General features: G+C 39.4%; 1 protein-coding gene across 14 annotated transcripts in view; it reads right to left on the reverse strand.

Annotated features, from left to right (window-relative positions):
- Positions 1 to 23470, reverse strand: part of LOC131370762 (muscleblind-like protein 1) — a 131668-nt gene that overhangs the window by 26299 nt on the left and 81899 nt on the right. For all 14 annotated transcript variants that reach the window (XM_058418221.1, XM_058418222.1, XM_058418225.1 and 11 more), the window contains exon 3: positions 3580 to 3750. In XM_058418221.1, the coding sequence (XP_058274204.1) occupies positions 3580 to 3750 (171 nt within the window). The remainder of the gene's footprint in view (positions 1 to 3579; positions 3751 to 23470) is intronic.

Below are 23470 nucleotides of genomic sequence, written 5' to 3' on the forward strand. Positions count from 1 at the left end.
CAGCATTAAAAAGCTGCCCACACTCTGCGCAGTGAAGTTTAACTTTCAGACACACACACACACACATTCGCATACACACTGCCACATGACTCTTTATGTAACGCTAATGAAAATAACGGCGCTTACATAACCGTTATAGTGAGACGCCTGTCTTTAAGGGTTTACGCTCGGATGCGTTTGCTGTCAATCGAGTCGGGATTGATCCGTCATTACGTTCCCACTTCAGCAATGGACAGAGAAAAAAAGAAGAGAGACAGAAGTGAGAAATATGACACAGGAACCTGCATTCATTTTACCAGCAAGAAAAGAAAGAAGAGTCCGGAGGGAGGCTTGCTGTGCCTGAGCTGAAATGGGCCAAATCTGCAATTAAGGCCGCTTTTACGAAACTTTTTTTTTTTGTATATATATATATATTTTTTGGTCTGTTTCCCGAAGCTCCTCGAGCCCTTATTCACATTAAATCAGAAATATTGGTTCCAGGATCCTGAACTCAAGGTAGAGATATTGTAACACAATTACTTTGACTGGAATGTTAGCTAATTGGAATTGGGACAAGATCAGTTTCTTATGAAAAGAAACTTGTAAAAGATCTTATAAAACCTTTTTTTAAAAAACGTTTCCCATCTTCTGAAGTCTAGATTTTTGTTTATTAAAAAAAACCTCTTTTATTCTAAATGCATGGTATCATTTTCCAGAAACATAGCTACAGATCTGCTTGTTTGATTGATCGATTAATTCATTCATTCGTTAATGCACAGATTAACACATTTGCCTCACACTTCAGGGGTTGGGGGTATGATTCCCACTTCCACCCAGTGTGTGTGGAGCTTGTATGCTCTTCCAAGGGTTTCTTCTGGGTTCTCCGGTTTCCTCCCCCAGTCCCAGAACATGCATGGTCTGTTTGGCATCTCTAATTTGTCTATAGTGTGGGAATGTGTGTGTGAATTCATGTGTGTGTGTGTGTAATTGTGCCTTGCTTGCTATGGGTGCCAAACCCCATCCAGGGTGTCCCCTGCCTTGTGGGCCGAGTCTCCTGGGACTCTGGTGACACTGTAGGATAAGCGGTCCAGAAAATGGATGAACATTAACTAAGAAAAAAAAAAACTGTGTAAAAGGTTTTTAAAATAGTTTTAATTTTTGGAAGTGAACTCTAATTACATATCTAATCAAAAAACTCCTCTTCTACGTATAAGCACAAAGACGAGATCTAGTAATAACACTCATGTAACAATCCTATTATTTCCATTAAGACCTTCCAAAGCATTTAATTTTGCCATATTGTGGAAGGGTCACTTTACAGGAAGAGGGAAGGCTTGTCATTATCACTGATGGACCTTTAAAGCGCTAACTATTGAGCTGAATTTGAGCTTAATATTTTGGATAGATGATTGGGATTAGAGTATATTTTGCAAAAGCTACATAGGAACTGGCTCACCAACATATCAGTGCTAGTGTTCTCTTGGACAAACTGAACCAAATGGCAGCTAATGTTGGGACAAAATGAATACGTATAAGCTGGCTCCCCAAAAGAACCCCAGAACCAGCCACGCACGGACTCCTGTCCCGGTTCGGACCAAACCGTTGCCTGTAATCATGATTATTACCTGTAACTAGTTATGTCAAGTAGGAAAGTGAAACAGAGCTCTTTTTGTGAAAATTGTGAGCACACAGCTTCGAAAGAAGGATCAACGACACTGATGGAAAACTGGCAGCTGTCGTTTTGCAGTTGGAGGTAAAAACAGGGGCTCGGGCTCTAGAGGAAGCGCTGGAAGCTTCAAAAGCCGCAAAACTTGGAGGCAGAGCTGATACCGGAGATGGATTCAAGGGATGTGGTGGTAATGAAGAGTGAATGTCGAGAGGCAGGCCAGGGGCTAGGAGAGCTAGGAAGAACTACACACAAAGCCTTAGTGCCAACAGAGGAACAGAAAATGGCAACAGATAAGCTTCATACTGCGGTAAAGTTTTAATCGAAGTGGCCTGGAAACAGACTCTCTCAATCACTTCTCCGATTCAGGATTTATTTTTCACCTCTTGTACAGATGTTGCTTTGTTTGGAACTGGGTTTCAACCAATCAGCTCATGGAACTCAACCCTAGTGTTTTGCTTCAGATCTCTAAAAGCTGACCTTTCCACATTTGCCAGCTTTTCAGCGCTCTTTCAGGCATCCTGATCTATTCGCAGTAACTCCCACACTAAGATTCTGTCCATGTGCCACACCATAACAGAACGCTCTCTGAGCTGGGCTGGGAAAGTACTGGGACAGAGGTTATTCCTTTCCAATCAATTTGTAACCTTCAAATAAAAATGTGGAAAGACTTACTATGAAGGTTTCTATTCACACCGAATGCTTTCATGACACATTATACATCACGGATTATAAAAGCACATCACACCTTATGGCTGTGTAGCTTTATGACGCATCCTGAATTAATAATATTGAATTATCCATCATAGGAACAAGCTTCGAAAGTTTCCTGATAATCCATTTTTTCTACAATCGAGTTATTAAAGAAACAAAAAACGTCAGGTTTTTATAAAGTATCTGGGATCCCGTGGGGTTATGAATGCATTTATAAAGCATTAATCATGCATATACAGTACATTATTCATTAAATAATACACTTTGTATAATGTATTATGAGTTCTTGTTCTTTTCTTCTTCTTCTCTGAATTAGTTATACTAAAGAGATTTAAGAGGAAACATAGTATAACATCTGTATATTCTGGGGTCTCAATTTATATAATAAATTTATAAAAAAAATAATCTATGCTCAAATAAAAAATACATAAATAAAAGCAGTTAAATTTACATTTAATGATAATTATAAACGTACTATAAACACATTATTATAAAAACGATTCCCTAACTATTTATCTAATAACATGATCAGAGAATGTGTGACCAAAAAATGTCTGAATCCTGATATTCAGATTTTTATTTAAAGTCACACGCTGAACTTTTCCAGGCTTCTATGTTGCATCATGCATTGCGAAGCAGTCTTTCTGCAGTCCGGTATAGACTTACCCACCTCACTGTGCTAGAGATATCTGGTGTCAGATTATACCTTTTAATCTCGTTTCGCTCTGACGTTCATCACGCAGAATGGTAATTCTAGATAATACGAGTGGGTCAGCGTGGAAGCAGCTAGAATCTTGCTACAATTCAGCAAGGCTCGCTAACAAATCCGAACCCAGGATTGCGTGTATCGGGGATGGTTCCTTGTGTCAGTTTGCTGTCATGTAACACTAAACGTAAGAGACTTGTGACCGACTAGAGAAAAGCACCCGAAGTAAAATATTTTACGAAAATATGATTTGGCAGAGGCAAAAGCCAGAATAATATTGGATGTGATGTGAAAATATGCCTGCAGATGATAAGATACGGCGTGCGTGTTTCAACAATGCAGACAGGGGTGCCAATACATAATAATAATCCTTCGACAAGAAGCTTAAGTTTAAGCCGTTGATGCAGATGATGTTAATCAAACGTTCCTGATGCAAGTGAAGTGCCATTTGTAGAAGGATAATAAACACCTAACCCTAGGTGTGTGAGTGTGTGGGTGTGTTAACACATCTCACCACAGGCTGCAATTGTGTGCCAGGGATCATGGCGTTGGCCAGCTGCATCTGTTGGGCCAGCATGGCCATATTCTTCTGCTGGATCAAGTTATTCCTGCCATTGATCTCGAGCTGCGTCTTTAGGTGGGGCGGAGGGTGCAGATACTTACAGTTCTCTCTGGAGCAGCGGCCCTGCGAAACGAAAGAGAGAAAAAGAAAGAGAGAGAGAGAGAGAGAGTGAGTTATGCACCAGGATCCCAGTTCATTTTAATTCACAGCTGAAGAAAGAAAAGAAAAAACGTGAGTCATGTTTTCGTGCACCCACAGGTCAGATGTGGGCTGTTTTATTCTTTCATCCCCCACCACCACCATCATCATCATCATCATCATCATCATCACCCCTTCCTTAACTCATGACTGTATACACCTTTTTTTTATTCTTCTTTTAATCCACTTCTTTTCACCTCCACCAATTTCTAATCCAGGCCCAAATATGCTATTAAATCGATGTGTAACTGTATATAATATACATATTTTCTATATATGAATAAAAATGTAGCGTAATACACAGGGTTTCCGTGAAACAGCAGGTCCTCAACAATCCTCAACTGACCACTTTCGCTGTAGTGTCTTGGCTGACTTGAAGTGATCTTCTGCTATTATATCTCTGAGAATGCAGTTCTTTTCTGCTCATCATGGTTGCAAGGAGCGGTTATTTACCGTAACCTTCCTGTCAGTTCAATCCGTCCTCCTTTGAATCTCTTCACAGGATTTTTCGCACCTGAAATACGTTTCGGAAATACGTAAACCATCTCGCCTCAAACATCTCACGTTCTCCGAGATAACAAATTTTTCCCATTAAAGGTAAAGAGAAATTCCTGATAAATGTAAGTGCATGATTTAATGGCTCATGATAACTGCACGTATGTACAGCCGATCCTCTTAAAGTGGATCTACAGAAAGAGGCACGCGGTAGAGAGAGAGAGAGAAAAAGAGAAAGAGACAGAAAACGTATGTATTCCTCTCAGGTCCAGACCGAATCTGGAAGATGACGGTGATTATATATGCATAGCATTGCTGATGTTATGCACCGAATAAGAAGAAGAGGACTACAATTCAGATGGTCATAAAGCTTTGACACCCCCCTTTTTTTTCTTTTTCTCTTTCTCTTTTTCTCTCGCTCTGTTCGCACCTTGGTGCTCATAGCAGTCCCATGCTGTCTCTCACTGCACTCCCCATGAATACTGAACAGATCTGGCCAGAAGGGGCATGTGGGTGTTTGCGTATGCGTGTCTGCGTGTGTGAACACAGTGTGTCATCAGCCACTAGGCTGTAATTACCCACAAGCAAACAAAGGCTATCACACAGGATGCAGCTGATGACCCCCTGGCCCCCTGCTAAAACCACTCCATATCCACCACTCTTGTTTTTTCTGACCCGCTTCTCTCTTCTCCCTGTCTTGTGTTACAAATGTACTGTGTGGTCAAGACAACTCTTTTTTTTTTACATTTACTATACCTTTTTCCCCCCTTATTTTAGCAGTCCCTAGCAGCCTCCCTTTGTGATTGGTTGCTACATTCATGAATCTGCCCGGCAACAGGGAAACCGTGTGTGCTGATTGGCCGGTGTGCCGCAGCCTGCCTGGTTCCAGCTCTGCGCTGTTTCTGACACTAACCTTATTTAACTCTCTGCATGCTATTGATTGCAGCTAATTGCTAAATTCATTTCCTTTTACATGCCTGTCCCCTGGAGCCTGGAGACTGGCTCAGTGTATGCCTCCATTAAAGCTGTGGACATGCTGAGGCCATTTTAGCTGGTGCTGATTTTGAGCGGCGGTTCAAAAATAACCTTTCCGTCGGTTTACAATGCAATTAAATTAAGGCCAGTGCTATTCCCTTGTTTAGGAGGAGGTAAACATCAGAAATCTAATCTAATGCATTGTTTGAAACATACATACAGTGACTTTCTTTCCTGGCTCAGATTTTCTGCCGTGCTTTTCAATAAACGTGACCAAAAGGACCGCATCGTATCTCGCTGGTTCCGGGACGAATCTACGAGTCCAAAAAGAGCTGCCGGTGCTTGAAAGAGACATCCAATCATGGAGGGAGCAAATGGTGGAATAAATTGATCTCATTCGAATGGAGGGAGAGAAACTTCCCATCTGCAAATGATGAGCATTTAAATGGGTCTGGTGGCCTGGTTTCAGCAAATAGTCCAAAAAAAAAAAAAAAGAAGACCTAGTTTCTGGATTGAGGGCTTTCTTAGTCATTCTGTCTTTTCCACGGCATGAGAAAATGCAGATGCAAAAAAATCTTCAATAACAGCAGGTTCGACAACAGCGTCAGTGCAAGGTTTATATTAAAGGACTCAATTCTATTATGCTAGCCCTCCTTAGTAGCAGCTAATTCGCATGGAATAAACATGGTGGAATCTTCTGTGAGGAAATGCTTAGTAAACATTTAAGGAAGGAGTCTCCAGCGTTAGCGCTTTGGAACCACATGTTAATGACAAACTGCGTTGTGTCTTTGTCTTATTGACTTTGAGAGAAACAAGAAAACAAGCCGGTGAGGAAATTCCACTAGTATCTATGTACACAGGGATTAGCTTGGTTTCCAAGATTATCTGTAAATGTATAAAAACTATGCTGTACTTAAGTTAATAAAAAGTTAATAAAATAAATCTCGTACAGTGTATTAGAGGAGTACAACACTTCGGGGTGATGCTTTATGAGAAAATAATCAACTTTGTGGGGAACATGATCGACACTTGGTGCATGCCTTGTTTCTCTCTGGTGTAAAAAGCATGACTGTCACAGTTACAGTCGCTCTATAGCTCATAATATGAACAGGATCTGGCCAAAATATGTACAATGACCGAAATCAACAAGAGATACATATGATTTATTAACCACAGAAATAATAGACATCTCAAGCAAGGGCTTATTTTAGGAATAACAGCTGCTGCCCTGAGAACACGCCCCTGGGAACACACATCCTCCTCTCTGCTTTGCCCTTAGCTTCAGACACTCTCTGGTCTCAGAAATTGTCCTGGAAGCCAGAGATCCAGCATGCAGCCCTTTTCCTCTGGTGTCCTGCTTTGGATTGTTTTCTTATAACAGCTCATCATGTCATTCTGTTCAAGACCATTTCTGGCTCCTTGTATGGAGATTTGGGTAGTGATTAACTTCAGGATAGTGCTCATAGGGCTACATGACACCTCCATAAGCCCTTCATGTCCAGTACTGACCTCTTTCCAAACATTTATACAGACATTCCGTCAGAAGGTTATGACACTGGTTAAAATGTCATGGCTATAACACCTAGATACAGTGTAATGATTATGACACCGTTACAATGTCATGGTCATAACTCCAGTTACAATGCCATGGTTATGACATCGGTTACAACATTATGGTCATGACACCTGGTTACATTGTTATGGTTATTACATCTGGTTACAATGTCATGGTTATGACTCCAGTTACAATGTCATGGTTATGATGCCGGTTACAATGCCATGGTTATGACAGCGGTTACAATGTCATGGTTATAACACCAGTTCTAAAGTCATGGTTATGACACCGGTTACAATGTCATGGTTATGACAGCAGTTACAATACCATGGTTATGATGCTGGTGTCATAGTTTTGATACCATGACAATTGTCATTGTTGTGACACGGGTTACAATGTCATGGTTATGACACCAGTTACAATGTCATGGTTATGACACTGGCTACAATGTCATGGTTATGACACCAGTTACAATGTCATGGTTATGGTGCTGGTTACAATGTCATGGTTATGACACTGGCTACAATGTCATGGTTATGACACTGGCTACAATGTCATGGTTATGACACCAGTTACAATGTCATGGTTATGACGCCGGTTACAATGTCATGGTTATGGTGCTGGTTACAATGTCATAGTTATGACGCCAGTTACAATGTCATGGTTATGGTGCTGGTTACAATGTCATGGTTATGGTGCTGGTTACAATGTCATGGTTATGACACTGGCTACAATGTCATGGTTATGACACCAGTTACAATGTCATGGTTATGGTGCTGGTTACAATGTCATGGTTATGACACCAGTTACAATGTCATGGTTATGACACCAGTTACAATGTCATGGTTATGACACCAGTTACAATGTCATGGTTATGACACCAGTTACAATGTCATGGTTATGACGCCGGTTACAATGTCATGGTTATGGTGCTGGTTACAATGTCATAGTTATGACGCCAGTTACAATGTCATGGTTATGGTGCTGGTTACAATGTCATGGTTATGACGCTGGTTACAATGTCATGGTTATGGTGCTGGTTACAATGTCATGGATATGACACCGGTTACAATGTCATGGTTATGGTGCAGGTTACAATGTCATGGTTATGACGCCAGTTACAGTGTCATGGTTATGGTGCTGGTTACAATGTCATGGTTATGGTGCTCGTTACAATGTCATAGTTATGACGCCAGTTACAATGTCATGGTTATGGTGCTGGTTACAATGTCATGGATATGACACCGGTTACAATGTCATGGTTATGGTGCAGGTTACAATGTCATGGATATGACACCGGTTACAATGTCATGGTTATGGTGCTGGTTACAATGTCATGGATATGACACCGGTTACAATGTCATGGTTATGACGCCAGTTACAGTGTCATGGTTATGGTGCTGGTTACAATGTCATGGTTATGGTGCTCGTTACAATGTCATAGTTATGACGCCAGTTACAATGTCATGGTTATGGTGCTGGTTACAATGTCATGGTTATGACACCAGTTACAATGTCATGGTTATGACACCAGTTACAATGTCATGGTTATGACACCAGTTACAATGTCATGGTTATGACGCCGGTTACAATGTCATGGTTATGGTGCTCGTTACAATGTCATAGTTATGACGCCAGTTACAATGTCATGGTTATGGTGCTGGTTACAATGTCATGGTTATGACGCTGGTTACAATGTCATGGTTATGGTGCTGGTTACAATGTCATGGATATGACACTGGTTACAATGTCATGGTTACGGTGCAGGTTACAATGTCATGGTTATGACGCCAGTTACAGTGTCATGGTTATGGTGCTGGTTACAATGTCATGGTTATGACGCCAGTTACAGTGTCATGGTTATGGTGCTGGTTACAATGTCATGGTTATGGTGCTGGTTACAATGTCATGGTTATGGTGCTGGTTACAATGTCATGGATATGACACTGGTTACAATGTCATGGTTACGGTGCAGGTTACAATGTCATGGTTATGACGCCAGTTACAGTGTCATGGTTATGGTGCTGGTTACAATGTCATGGTTATGACGCCAGTTACAGTGTCATGGTTATGGTGCTGGTTACAATGTCATGGTTATGGTGCTGGTTACAATGTCATGGTTATGGTGCTGGTTACAATGTCATGGATATGACACTGGTTACAATGTCATGGTTACGGTGCAGGTTACAATGTCATGGTTATGACGCCAGTTACAGTGTCATGGTTATGGTGCTGGTTACAATGTCATGGTTATGACGCCAGTTACAGTGTCATGGTTATGGTGCTGGTTACAATGTCATGGATATGACAACGATTAAAATGTCAATTGTGACAAAATGTATATTTTTTCTGACAAAATTAGACTATTTGATATGTTCACCATTTTGTGATTCAAAAAGTGTCATAACACAACCTTATGTCAACAGGCATTGTATGTGACCTGACATGGTGTGTTGTCAATTTAATAATAAATAAGTTTCTATCAAACTGATAAAAGCAGTTCTTCGGTTAGCTGACTATATATTTGTTTATTACAAATATATTATTATATTATATATATTATATTATTTGCATTATTACATATGTTATCTCCCAAAATCTTCTTTATACAGCATTGTGAATTTTGCCGAATCAGAGATGAAACTGGGTTAAAAAAAAAGTATAAATAAGCCTTAATAACTACCTTAAAAAGTATGGCATATAATTCTGTAATTAGAAAAGGAATTTAATTCATTTATTTACATTAATTTAGTTAATAAAACAGCAATAACAACAGCAATAGCACTAATTAAATAAATAAATAAATATATTATTAAATTTTGTTTTATATTTCTAAAAATGTTCTAAGAATGATTAAACCTGCTTTGAGTTTTATTTATTTCTTTATTTGTTTGTTTATTTATTTATTTATTTATTTATTATTTTTTATTTCATTTATTTACTTCTATTTTTTCCCCTAAAAATTAATCCTAAAATGCTAATCCTAAAATGCTAAAATGAGTTTTATAAAATTAAAAAACAAATTTTAATTCTTTATTTACAATTTATTATTTATAACTTCATTTAAATATGTCCTTTTATTATTGTTGATATGTTTTATTATTATTCTTAGTATATTAACATCGAATTCACCGTCGATATAGTTGTAGCGTCGGCTTTACTCAAACTTCCAACACACGTCTTACACGTAGAGCCCTCAGTGGACTAAGCACACACACACACACACACACACACACAGATATCTCCCACTGTGTGTCTTCAGAGAGAGGCTAACTAGCACAGATCATACTGCAGTGAAGAAAGCAAATCCCTCTAGAAGCTTCTGTCTGTGGTCAGTAATAAAAAGCGAGGGCGGCAGGATCGGCCCATATCTCACTCTGTCACTAAACGAGTGCGAGCTTGTAACCTGTCTGTATCGGTGTCGCTGTACCATCATATGTGTTCGGAGTACTAATGATCACGCTGCTCAGTGGAGACCTTGGCTAGCTAAAATTGGTGTTTATGTGTCTGGGAAATTGATACTTGAGTTTGTAGGCCAGAGTGCACGTCGTGTGTATTCGCTTTATCCCTCTGCACCACCGATCTATTATTAGCAGGAAAACTGGAGCAAATTTATCTGGGGCTATTAGACTGTGTCACTTGTACGAGCCTGATATGGACTTTTTGTGTGAAAGCGTGGGTGCCTACGAGTGTGTATATATATGTGTGTGTGTGTTTGTGTGTGTGTGTGAGTGTATAAACAAATGCAGGAATGCTTAAATGTGTGTTAGAGCATCAACACTGAGCATTTCTATAGCTTCTAATGTAGATGTGAAATGTGGGCGAGAATCCTGCAGAGGAGATCATATGCTGTGAGGGGTTATAAAACCGTGTGTGTGTGTGTGTGTGTGTGTGTGTGTGTGTCTATATAGAGCACTCTGCTGTTATAAATCACCTTGGCCTGATTATAGCAGACGTCTCTTTGCTATAATTCAGTAGACAGAGAGCAGCACAAAAAAAAAAAAAGAAGGAAAGAGAATATGATGCAGGTTCAAAAAACAGATTCAGCATTTTCTAAATTCCTTCCTGGTCAGCCAACTCACCAAAACGGTCTGATAGAAGAGAGTGTGAGGAAAATAAGAGCCGATGTTTTAGACGCTCGTGGCAGGTTGGAGATGTCCAGACTGCTCAAGCTGTAAAAGCAGCATGACTAATGCGTAACATAATTACAGGGAAAAAAAAAAATCTTCCTCCGTCTTATCCAGATAGAACTCTCTTTCGCCAAACACTTTATAATTATCATCAGTAATATAATTACAGATGAACGACTTAGTCAAGCTTGACATATCCCTGGCATTACTGGCTCTTTATCCTCGTACTGGTGGGCCAAAAGGTGCCATTTTCAAATCCTTCATAGAAACTGGAACTCTTCTTATTCTTACATGTGCGTTTAGACACGGCATCAGGAGAAGCCTGCTGTATGTGAGGTGCCTTGAAATTTACATTTCTGGTATTTGGCAGACGCCCTTATCCTGGACGATTGAGGGTTAAGGGCTTTGCTTGGTGAACGTGGGATATAAACTCACAACCTTATGGTCAGTAATGCAGCACCTTAACCACCTTTACATTACATTTCTGGCATTTGGCAGACACTCTTATCCAGAGCGACTTACAATTTATCTCATTTTACACAACTGAGCAATTGAGGCTTAAGGGCCCATCAGTGTCAGTTTAGTGGACCTGGGATTTAAACTCACAGCCTTCTGGTCAGTAATGCAGCAAGCTACCACATCCTTTTACATTTACATGATATTTGGCAGATCCAGATGCGACTTACAGTTTATCTCGTTTTATACAACTGAGCAATTGAGGGTTAAAGGGCCTTGCTTAGAGGCCCATCAGTGGCAGTTTGGGATTTGAAATCACAACCTTCTGGTCAGTAATCCAGCACCTTAACCACCTTTACATTACATTTCTGGCATTTGGCAGATGTCTTTATCCAGAGCGAATTACAGTTTATCTCATTTTATACAACTGAGCAATTGAAGGTTAAGGGCCTTGCCTAAGGACCCAGAGGTGGGAGCTTGGTGGCTGGATCTGAACTTACAAACCTTCTGATTTTTTAAAGGTTTGGCTATAAAACCAATCAATAATCAGTGTTATGCTATATTATTATTATTATTATTATTATTATTATTATTAAAAATAATGAATTAGAGATACACCTTTCTGTGTAAATGGTTACCACGGAAACAATTCTGGATTAGCACATGCTATACAATACAATCTGCCTGACAGGACAGCACCGTTAGAGACGATGAACTAATTTCTGACCAATCAGATTCCAGAATTCAGGAGTATTGTGCTAAATGAGAGTCCTGACCGTTAAAAGTACAACCCCTGTTACACAAGTTATAGATTAACATTAATATGTAGTATTACGAAGGTAATTTGTAGAATCTGAATGTAATAATAGTTCAAAGTGAGTCTCTGGTGTGAAATGGGGCGCGGATTTCTGAGAGCTGGTGTGGATCGGAGCGATGTGGAATGTAAAGAGTGTGTTTGTGAAGCTGGATTTAAAACCCAGGTGATATGTTTGACCTTCTGAACTGCACAGATCATAAACGAGCGAGTGTGTTTTACAGCTTACAGCCGAGGATCATGTAGTGTTCACCTCAGCTGAACCCCCACACACACACACACACACACACACACACACACACACAGAGTTAGTAGCAGTGCCGCAGGACTCAGGTGTCAGGTGACACGCTCGTATATTTCCCACTCTCTGACATCACTGCTCTTGCAGAAGCTCTGTTCCTAAAAGCATCAAAACCATTTTCACGTCCATTTTCCGATAAACAATGTAAGCTGTGTGTGTGTGTGTGTGTGTGTGTGTGTGTGACGCACACTGTGAATCAGAGGGTGTGTGGTGAAAATGAAAAAGCACAGTCCATTTAAAACGAAGAAAAGTGTGTGTGTGTTTCTTTAAGGAGTGTATGTGCACAAGGACACGTCACACAATGTTCTTCAGCCGCCGTCACACCGGGCCCCCCGCAGACGACAACACCCAAAACCTGTCTCACTCTCCCAGGATGCACTGCAGCATTTCACAGCATCCCTTACATCACTCGCTCCCTCGCTTTCTCTCTTTGTTTTTTTTTCCCATCATTCACACCAAAATTCTCATAGTAATCATCACCCCAGAGCATTCTGGGTAATTACAATGCCACGTTTATCCTTAATCCCATTGCCCTCGTCGTCATTCGATTCCAAAAAAAAAAGAAAAAAAGAAAAAGACGCTAATGACAGCTAATCTTCGCTCTTTATATGACCGGTTTGTAAACAGCGGCAAGCCTGAGGACAAATTAATCAACGTCTAGAGTAAATATTTCCTTTATTTCATTTTGTGATGTTTGAAAGGCTGATCTAAACGACTTTCATCACTGCGTGCCTTAATTAACAAACCCCTGTTCGAGTGCGTTCGGGTACATCGACTGTTTCAGGCCAAGTGATGTGTGTCAGCGTGTGTCTGTCTCTTCTGTTTTTAACTGGTGAAGGACAACAGAATGTAGAGCAACAAAAATAGAGAGAGAGAGAACCAAGGAGAGAGAGAGAGAGAGAGATGAAAGAAGAAAGAAAAGAGAGAGAAGAACGAAGGAAATAGAGAGAGAAAGGCAGAGAGAGAGAAGGAGAGAGAGAGAGAGAGAGAGAGAGAGACAGAGAGAGAGTGAGAGAGAGAGAGAGAGAGAGACAGAGAGAGAGAGAGAGAGAGAGAAGAAAGACGGAGAGAGAGAGAGACAGAGAGAGAGAGAGAGAGAGAAAGGACTGAAAGAAGAATTAAAGAGAGAGAGGGAGAAAGGGAGAGAGAGACAGATAGAGAGTGAGAGAGAGAGAGAGAGAGAGAGAGAAGAAAGACAGAGAGAGAGAGAGAGAAAGAGAGAGAGAAAGAGAGAGAGAGAGAGAAATGAAAGAAGAAAGAAGAGAGAGAGAAGAACAAAGGAAATAGAGAGAGAGAGGTAGGGAGAGAGAGAAGGAGAGAGAGAGACAGAGAGAAAGATAGAGAGAGAGAAGAAAGACGGAGAATGAGAGAGAGAGAGAGAGAGAGAGAGAGAGAGAGGACTGAAAGAAGAATGAAAGCGAGAGAGAGAGAGAGAGAGAGAGAGAGAGAGAGGACTGAAAGAAGAATGAAAGCGAGAGAGAGAGAGAGAGAGAGAGAGAGGACTGAAAGAAGAATGAAAGCGAGAGAGAGAGAGAGAGAGAGAGGACTGAAAGAAGAATGAAAGCGAGAGAGAGAGAGAGAGAGAGAGAGAGGACTGAAAGAAGAATGAAAGCGAGAGAGAGAGAGAAAGAGAGAGAGAGAGAAAGAGAGAGAGAGAGAGAGAGAGAGAGAGAGAGAGGACTGAAAGAAGAATGAAAGCGAGAGAGAGAGAGAAAGAGAAAGAGAGCGAGAGAGAGGGAGGGAGGGAGAGGGGGGACTGAAAGAAGAACAAAGGAGGGGGGGGACTGAAAGAAGAACGAAGAAGAGAGAGAGAGAGAGAGAGAGAGAGAGAGAGAGAGAGAGATAGAGATAGAGAGAGATCAGTCAGGAAGATAAAATAAATACAGATTAAAACACAATGTGACAAACTGATAGAATGCAGAGAGCTCTAGGGACAGAGGAAGCAAACACTGGCAGGGAAAGTGAGAAGGTGCAGCCTGGGGTGCCAATATTTACTGCTGCATGTGACATGATACACACCTGCCATGGCACTGGATTCGGACTGATCGTGAAGAAACATCAGTTGGTGTATATCCCAGAATCATGAGACAACAAGAAGGCAAAATGCGTGCACTTGAATTATTTATTTATTTTTGACAAAAAAAATATTTATTAGAGAAAACCCCCTGAAACACATTAACATGTTTAGATTGATAGATTTGATCAGTTCTAGTGAAGTTAGTGTTTTTCTGCCATGCTGATGTCACAAGTACGCTTATAGCTAGTTCACTCCTAATAGCTCGGGTGTTCAGATGAAGACACTATTTAAGGATATAAAGGAAAAAAGGCAGGTTTTGCTGCTAGATTCTAAAAAAACTTAAAATTGATTTTCTGTGAAACTTGTGCAAGTTTTATTTTAATGATGATTCATAAAAAAATTTTAATACAGAATTTTAACAGCTTTTTTTGTGCAATCATTTTAATTTCTTTTTAATTTCTTTTTTTTTTTTCAATTAAAGGACATAAAGGAAAACAGTTAGCTTCTAAAAAAATTTCATTTCAATTTTGTTTTTAAATTATATTTCTTACTTTTTTTTTTTATTACAAACCAAATTCTGGATTTGTATTATTTATTGAATTTATTGGATATTTTTTTTTTTATTTATTTATTTTATTTTATTTACATATAATAAATATACACATTTTAAATTTAAGGACATAAAGGAAAACAGTCAGGTTTTGCTGCTAGATTCTGAAAAAAACAACAACTTAAAATTAATTTTCTTGTGAAACAAGTTTTATTTTCAAAAAGTTGTTTTTATAATTTTTCTTTAAGAATGTTAGTTACAAACCAAATTCTGTATGTATTTATTTATTTATTTATTTATTTATTTATTTATTTATTTATTTTTAAATTTTATTTACATTTTTTTTTTTTTTTTTTTACAATTTAAGGACATAAAGGAAAGCAAGTTGTGAGAGTTTAATCCTAAAAAGTGTTTTTTTATGATGATCATTCTTAAAAAATTTCAAAATGCAACGTGAATTTTAACAGCTTTTTATTTCAATCATTTTTTTTCATTCTTTATTTCAATTATTCCAATATGTTAGCGTTTCTATAGTAACAACTAAACCAGAAATTTATCCGGTGGTCAGTTCATATAATCCAAGTGCACTAACAGACCAGAATTTAAAAAAAAATTTTTCTGGTTAAAAATAAAAATAAAATACAGTATGTTTATTTAATTACTGATATGAAACAGTTTACTGTTTATGTTTTTGGAGCATTTTTGGAAGGAGTCTCCAGTGTCAGTGCTGTGTATGTAAATGGAAATATCATGCTACAATAAAACTAGTCTTTTCTAAATTTATCTCAACATTAAGTGATAACAGGACGTTAAATATAACTGTTAAACGTTAAATCCTGCTATAAATGATATGTACGATGTTTTTTAATAAATAATCAGTTGCAATCATTGACTTACTGACAAGATTAGTGTCAGGATTAGCACTAGAAAAAGAAAACGTATCAGATGATGACTAAAATTCTTGCATGCAGACAGAGAGAGAGAGAAAAAGAATACTTTAAGAAGCAACCCTTTCTCTGGTTTTTACCCTCTGAAGGTTCCTCGACCCTCGACTTGGTTACTAGGTCAGAGTTGAAGTAAGTGAAGTGAAATTAAGCAAAAGTGTAGATGTTTGAACTTCTGTGAACTCATGAGAGAAGAAAAATGATTGTTGAACTCCAACGATGCTTATCAGTGCCAACATTACAAACTCGGGAATTCTGGGAAAATTTGTCGGAATCTAATCTTGAGACCATCTTGGGCTTAGATTATTGTTATTATTGTTCTAACTTATTTTCAACTCTGCCTGTATTATAGCTGGTGTCAATAAAGCGTACATGCGTACATGTGGAGTATATGCGGAGAGAGAGAGAGAGAGAGAGAGAGAGAGAGAGACAGGGAGAGAGAGGGAGAGATGTTTATATATTTCCTGCATTATTTTGATAGCTTCTGGAGATTGAAGGAAGAGATTAAGGTGAATGCCCTGATGTCTACAGCAAATATCTCTGATCTCAGGATCATTTACACACACAAAGAGAGAAAGAGAACGGGAGAGAGAGAGAGAGAGAGAGAGAGATGAAAAGAGAGAGAGAAAGAGTGAGAAAGAGAAAGGGAGAGAGTGAGCAAGAGAGCGAGAGAGAGAGAGAGAGAGAGAGAGGGTGAAAGAGAGGGAGAGAGAGAGAGAAAGTGAGTAAGAGGGGGAGAGAAAGAAAAAAAACGAGAGAGAGAGAGAGAGGGTGAAAGAGAGGGAGAGAGAGAAAGTGAGTAAGAGGGGGAGAGAAAGAAAAAAAACGAGAGAGAGAGAGAGAGAGAGGGGTGAAAGAGAGAGAGGGTGAAAGAGAAGGAGAAAGAGAGAAAAAGAGTGAGAAATAGGCTGTGTGTGTGTGTATATGTGTGTGAGAGAGAGAGAGAGAGAGAGAGAGAGAGAGATCTGTTATTCGCATCAGTGTTAATCAAAGCAGAGTGCCAGGGACTCTCCTCTCTCTGGGCTTTATCTGATGGAAAACTACTGCACACTACATCAGCTCTCTACACACTCAACAGATCCAACACACACACACACACACACACACACACACACACACACACACACACAATTTCTACACCTAGATCTAACAATAACCTTTAAGGATTTTTATTTGAAATATCCTGTAATATATATAAATATGTAATAAAATATATCCACTTTTGGGAACGGACCATGAGGACGCACCAAAACGTCCCCACAAGTCCGTTCTTAGCGGGGACAATGGGGAATTAGATCATCTTTCCAGATGACTAGATGAGTGCATTCTCTTCTTGCCCAGATGTTTGAATCAACTACCAGGAATTGTTTTGGCTTTTATTAGTCATCAGGACCAAACATTCCTCAAATAATTAAATCGCATCATTCTTTATAAAAATAAATCAAATCTGTGTTCTGACTGAAAGGTTAACAGAGTTTATATACTCTTATTCTGTTGAGTTGTTTGCTGAATTTGTTGGTTAGAATTTGTTATATTTGTTATGAGTTTTATATTAATGTTCATCCATCCATCCATCCATCCACTCATTTTCTTATCCATCCATCCATCCATCCATCCATTGATTCCATCCATCCATCGATGCATCAATCCATCTATTCATCCACTCATCTATCCATCCACTCATTCACTTATCTATCCATCCATCCATTGATTCCATCCATCAATCCATCTATTCATCCACTCATTCACTTATCTATCCACCCATCCATCCATCCACCGATGCATTAATCCATCTACTGTATTCATTCACCCATCTATCCATCCACTCATACACTTATCCATCCATCCATCCATCCATCCATTGATTCCATCCATCCATCCATCCATCTATCTATCCGTCCATCCAATCAAACACCCAGCCAGCCAGCCATCAATCCATCTATTCATCCACCCATCTATCCATCCACTCATCCATCCATTCATCCATCCATCCATCCATCCATCCATACAGAATGAACCTGAAGTCACCCTGGTCGGTGACACAACCCATTACATGGCACAATCACACACACACACACACACACACACACACTGTGTACAGTTTAGAGATGCTAATCAGCCTGCAATGCAAGTCTTCAGACTTGGGGAGGAAACCTGAGAACCCGGTGGAAACTCCTAAAATCAGGGGGAGAGATCATCAAAACTCATCATGCACACACAGGGCAGAGCCTGGAATTAAACCCTCAACCCCAGAGGTGTGTGACAAACATGTTAACCACTAAACCACCCTTGTAGCAACTTGGACATTTCATGTTTAATGTAAACTAAGACTAAGTATAAACAAAAAAAACAAACAAAAACTAATGGTTATTTAACAAATAAAAGCATAAGTATAAATATGGTTGATTTGTTTTGTTTGAATATGTTTATCTAGCATTTATGGAGGGAGTCTCCAGAGTCAGTGCTTTAAAACAGAACGTTTACCAGGACTCTGTTTTTTTCCTGTCTTTTGAGGACTTCTTGGTATCATTACAATCTGTGACTTGTTTCATGGATGACGCACAACATTAAATGTATCGATATAAAATAAAAAACGTTGTAATGATTGAAAAATCGGTGTAAAAGAAACAGAAAACTAGTTTGCATGTTCTCCCCATGCCTGTGTGGGTTTCCTCCGGTTTCCTCCCACAGTCCAAAAACATGTACATTAGGTTGATTGATAATTCTAAATTGCCCATAGGAGTGTGTGATGGACTGGTGACCTGTCAGGGTGTACCCCTGCCTTTTGCTCAATGTGTGCTGGGATAGGCTCCAGCAGATCCCTGTGACCCTAATTAGGAATAAAGCGGGTATAGAAAATGGATGGAGACTCGAGAGGAAAACCAACCCTATCAATCCTGTTAACTTGAATTTTTCTTAATATTATCATTTGAAAGCTATTAGATATGCGGTGTTTGATGTGATGGATGACTGGTGATTAAATCAGATGCTGTTTTCTTCATATTTTTAAAAATGACAAAACTTTTGGGACTCATTTGCAACCCTGGGCAGACATCCCAGCTCCTCACCTTCCCTTCTCATCATTATTTATACCCCTTTAATGCCAAGCCAACCAGCATCCATTACCTCCACCAGGACTGAGAGGATAGTGACAGAGACAGAACCCTGCTCCGGCGATAATGACTCTCTCAGATCGGACGCCGCAGACTGATGGTGACCTTTCGCTCGCTTGCCGTTTGCCCACATCACTAATCTTTAAACCAGTACTGACTGATCGCTCCACCGTTATCGATGTACTGAAAGGAGGACGAAAAAAACACAGCTTTTTCTGAGGGAGGAGTGGATCGATGGCTCGTCCTGGCATGAGAATCTGTCTCTGACGAACCTCGATTCTTGGCATTCATTTAATACTTTTTTTACCCCATCACAGGCAACGGTGGTCACATCAAGCCAGAAAAAAGCTTTTATAGGAAAATAATCCACTTTTAAGTGTGTTTTAAAGCAGATTGCCTATGATCGCAAACTTTTGAACATTTAATAATGAAGGACCCTAGGCACTGTTTGAGAAAAAAATATTAAAACCAGTGAGAAACCTACTGATCTTTCCCAAGCACTGACACTGGAGACTCCTTCCATTAATGTTAAGCAATAATAAATAATAAACTCTAAACTACTAATAATCATACGCTTTTCTTGGTTAATTAACATTTATTTTAAAATCCGTACATTATTAGGCTTAAATTCTGTCAAGCATCCGCCAACAACATCTTTGTGAATGACTGGTTGCTATAGAAACGATGTCATATCAAAACAAACATTAATAAAATGAATAAAGTCGTGATCTGGCTTGTAACAGGGATGTGGTAGCTTTGTGGTTAAGGTGTTGGACTACTGATTAGAAGGTTGTGAGTTGCGAATCCCAAGTCCACCTGCTGGGCCCCTGAGCAAGGCCCTTAACCCTCAGTTGTGTAAAAAATAAGATAAATTGTAAGTCGCTCTGGATAAGGGCCAAATGCCAGAAACGTAACAGGAACTACTGGAGGAGCTTGCGGTAATAGAAAACGAATCAACGCAGACACGATAGTGGTATAATGGTGTAAGGTCACAAACACACACCTGATGAAGCACACACACCGTTTGGAAGTGCAAACACTGCGAGACGAGAGCACACGCACATGCTGAGCTAAAGCGCAAATGAAACTGACAGGCAATTAAAGCGTTTATCATGTTTCAGAGGAAAAGATTCTGTTTGGGTGGTTCAGCTTGTCACAGTCGTGCTGGTTTGCAGCAGGGTTTCTCATAACACACTGGGTAAAAATACCAAGCTGGCTGATGCCACTGAAGACTTGATTTTCACCCACAGCAACCTAAATCACTGTAGATTTTAACTGCTTGTGTTTGGCTCTTTGGTCAGTAATAGATCTTGTCCATCATGCTAATATGGAAAACCTTTTTTCTCTGCTCTATAGGGACGGCTACGTTTCAACGTTTTCTTTTACCTTGTAATGTAGACCACATGCTAGATTTCGGAGGAAGTTTTTTTTGATGCTTTTGGTGGTCACATGATTCCAGGTCCAACACAGGACACCATTATGGAGGAGGAGTTCAAGTGAATTAAATCCGTTTGAATAAGTTGTCTAAAAATGTTTCCAGTTGGATGGAAAATGTAAAAATTAATGAATAAATAAATAAATAAATAAATAAATAAATCTGTCTAAAAACATAAATAAATAAATAAATAAATAAATAAATAAATAAATAACTTAATTATTAGATACAAATCTTAAAATGATTATATTAAAAAGAAAACAATTTTTAAAATTGCCACTATAAATGAAAATATATCTATAACTACAGCCAAGTACAAATTTTATTTTGATTTATTTTTAGAAATCAAATTTTGTACGTTTGAAATGTATTTCAGCATTTTATCATACTTAAGGTCTATGGTTGAATGTATAGAATCATCATCATCATCATCCTCTGTCTCTAAAACACACCACAGATATCAGACTGAAGATGTAAGGCAGTATCCAGCAGGACGGTCATGTGACCCTTAAATGAGGCCCCAGGGGCTTCTGGGATGTGAAGTCCACAGCATATGAAACATCCAATCATCCAATCAACATGCAGTTTAAAAAGTAAACAGGAAAGCAGTTCTCCTGAGGCGTATTCGTTTAATATATTCTATTGTAAGGCTTTATGTGAGCAAACAGAGCTTGATTTTTATTCACCGCAAAGTCTCACAGGACTATTGGTATGCCATCCACGGGCCTAAATCTGATCTCCTTGAAAATGGAAATGCAGGAAAATGAGGGAAGTGTGGAGGTTAGGACGAGAAGTGGAGGAGAGAAGAAAGAGAGGATTTATCCAGAGTGTAGCATCTGGTGCAAGTCAGGAGTCGTTAGAGGCTCTGCCTAATGATGACACATGGACAGAGCTTTATTTCTTCTAATGCACTGGAGTCCTCTATGACCAGCCCTGACAAGTCTGCTTGCTAATCCTCTGATAAAGCGTAAGGACTTGCTGGTACATAGAGCCACAGATGGATCTCTCGTATCTGTCTGTGTTGACAGATCTGTCAGCGCGCTCACCCGGCTAGCATGATGTTAGCGAAAATCTCGCCACGTCCATTCTTCCGCTGCCGAACATGATCCTGGCCCCCTGCGTGCGGCAAGACAAGCCGCGGACACGTTTCATTTTTCATGCCTGTTAAAGGGGAACATCTCTTTTCACACATATTCCAGCTTAAATCCCGACTCATCCCCCTTTGGGGCTGTGTTAAATCTGCTAGTGTGTGTCAAGGTCACACGTTTTGGAAGCAGAAAGCGACTGTTAATGCGCACCTGCAAAAAAACTGAAACACGAAGCCGTACATTTCAAGCTCAGAAGCTATTCCACCACATCTGGGCGACGTAAAAGAAAAACGTAATAAAAAATATCCTTAACCTTAACCCCCAAAATTTATTTAAGTTAATAATAATTATAAAGAGCTGTGTATTTCTTCGAAACATATTAAAAACATATTAGAAAAGGTCTCAGAGAAGGTTAGAGCTTCTCGTCGAGCGCTCGTCCTCGGGGCAGACACTGCGCGAGAGGCGAGCGTCTCATTACGCTGATCAGATTAATGTAAACCCATGCTTAGCCTCTACAAGTAGGTGCAGGTCAGCAAAAAAGGAAAGTCTTCAAAGAACTGCCATGATAAATAGGCGCCTGCTGACTTCAGATCTGTTGTGAGAACGTGGCATGTCTCCAGCCTCCTGATGCTACATGCTTTAGCGCATACAAGACCAACAGAACAGCAACTAATTACTCAGATGAATGAGAGTTCATTAATCAGTTCCACAAAAGGACGTCCCGGTGTCCTCTGTCTGCCTCGGTGCTGTTCCACTGTTTGTGAGATGAATTCCTGGAGACCCGAGATGGTGCAGCAGATACAATCAATATCAACACGTTTGGTACAAAAGTTTTGGCACCCTAATTTACATCTAATTAATACCAAACTGTAGATTTGCTGCTGTATTCATGGAAGATTTCGCAACGCTCATCCCAGGGTTGATTAAATGTGAGTAAAGCGTGAATCTAAGGACTTCATAGGCCTAAGTTTTACTAAGTACTGATGGGGTGCCAAAACTTTTGCTCATGCCACGTTGTGCTGCATTGTATTATGTACATGTGGGTTCAGATCAGCAAATAAAGTTAGCATGGGTTAAATTTAGCAAAATATGTCACGTTTTATCCTTGGATTAATGTCATTTGAGGTTGAAAAGTGCAATTATTTAATATGAGAAATGGCCACGGGTGCCAAAACTTTTGTATTCACGTCTACACTGATGACTGGGGAAAATCGTTCAGGATAAATTCCAAGTCAGAAATATTGGGATTATTTTTTTTCAAGCCTGGAAACTAAGAATTAGTTCAAAATAATTTTTTCATAATTTAATTTATTAACTTATAATTAATTTATTCTTTTCAAGTAAGAGATGTTCTAACATTTAACATAAACACAGCCACATGTTTATGCTAGCAGACTTCAGGTATCAACCTAAACCTACAACCACAATTTATACTTAATAAACATAGAAATTCGGAACGTTTTTTCGTCTTCCCTTACTTCTATTTAATCCTCTCTTTATTTCCATTCTCTCATCCCCAGCTCTCCTCATCACCCACTTTTATTGCGCTCGATAGAGAGCATGGCGTGATTAAAACTCTAATGGAAGAGCGGTGGAATGGAGGCGGAACTTGATGGCTTTTAGTCATAATTATTTTCTTCATTACGTTCATCGGGGGCTAAATTGAAAAGTCCTGAATAGCACCAGGGAAAGGAATTCTTCTCTCATTCCTCCTCCTCCTTCTCCTCCTCCTTTCTTTTTTATCTGTTTGATTGCTTAATAGCTGGGCTTCT

This window comes from Hemibagrus wyckioides, linkage group LG20 (assembly GCF_019097595.1).
Source record: "Hemibagrus wyckioides isolate EC202008001 linkage group LG20, SWU_Hwy_1.0, whole genome shotgun sequence".
In the NCBI taxonomy this organism is placed as follows: Eukaryota; Metazoa; Chordata; class Actinopteri; order Siluriformes; family Bagridae; genus Hemibagrus; species Hemibagrus wyckioides.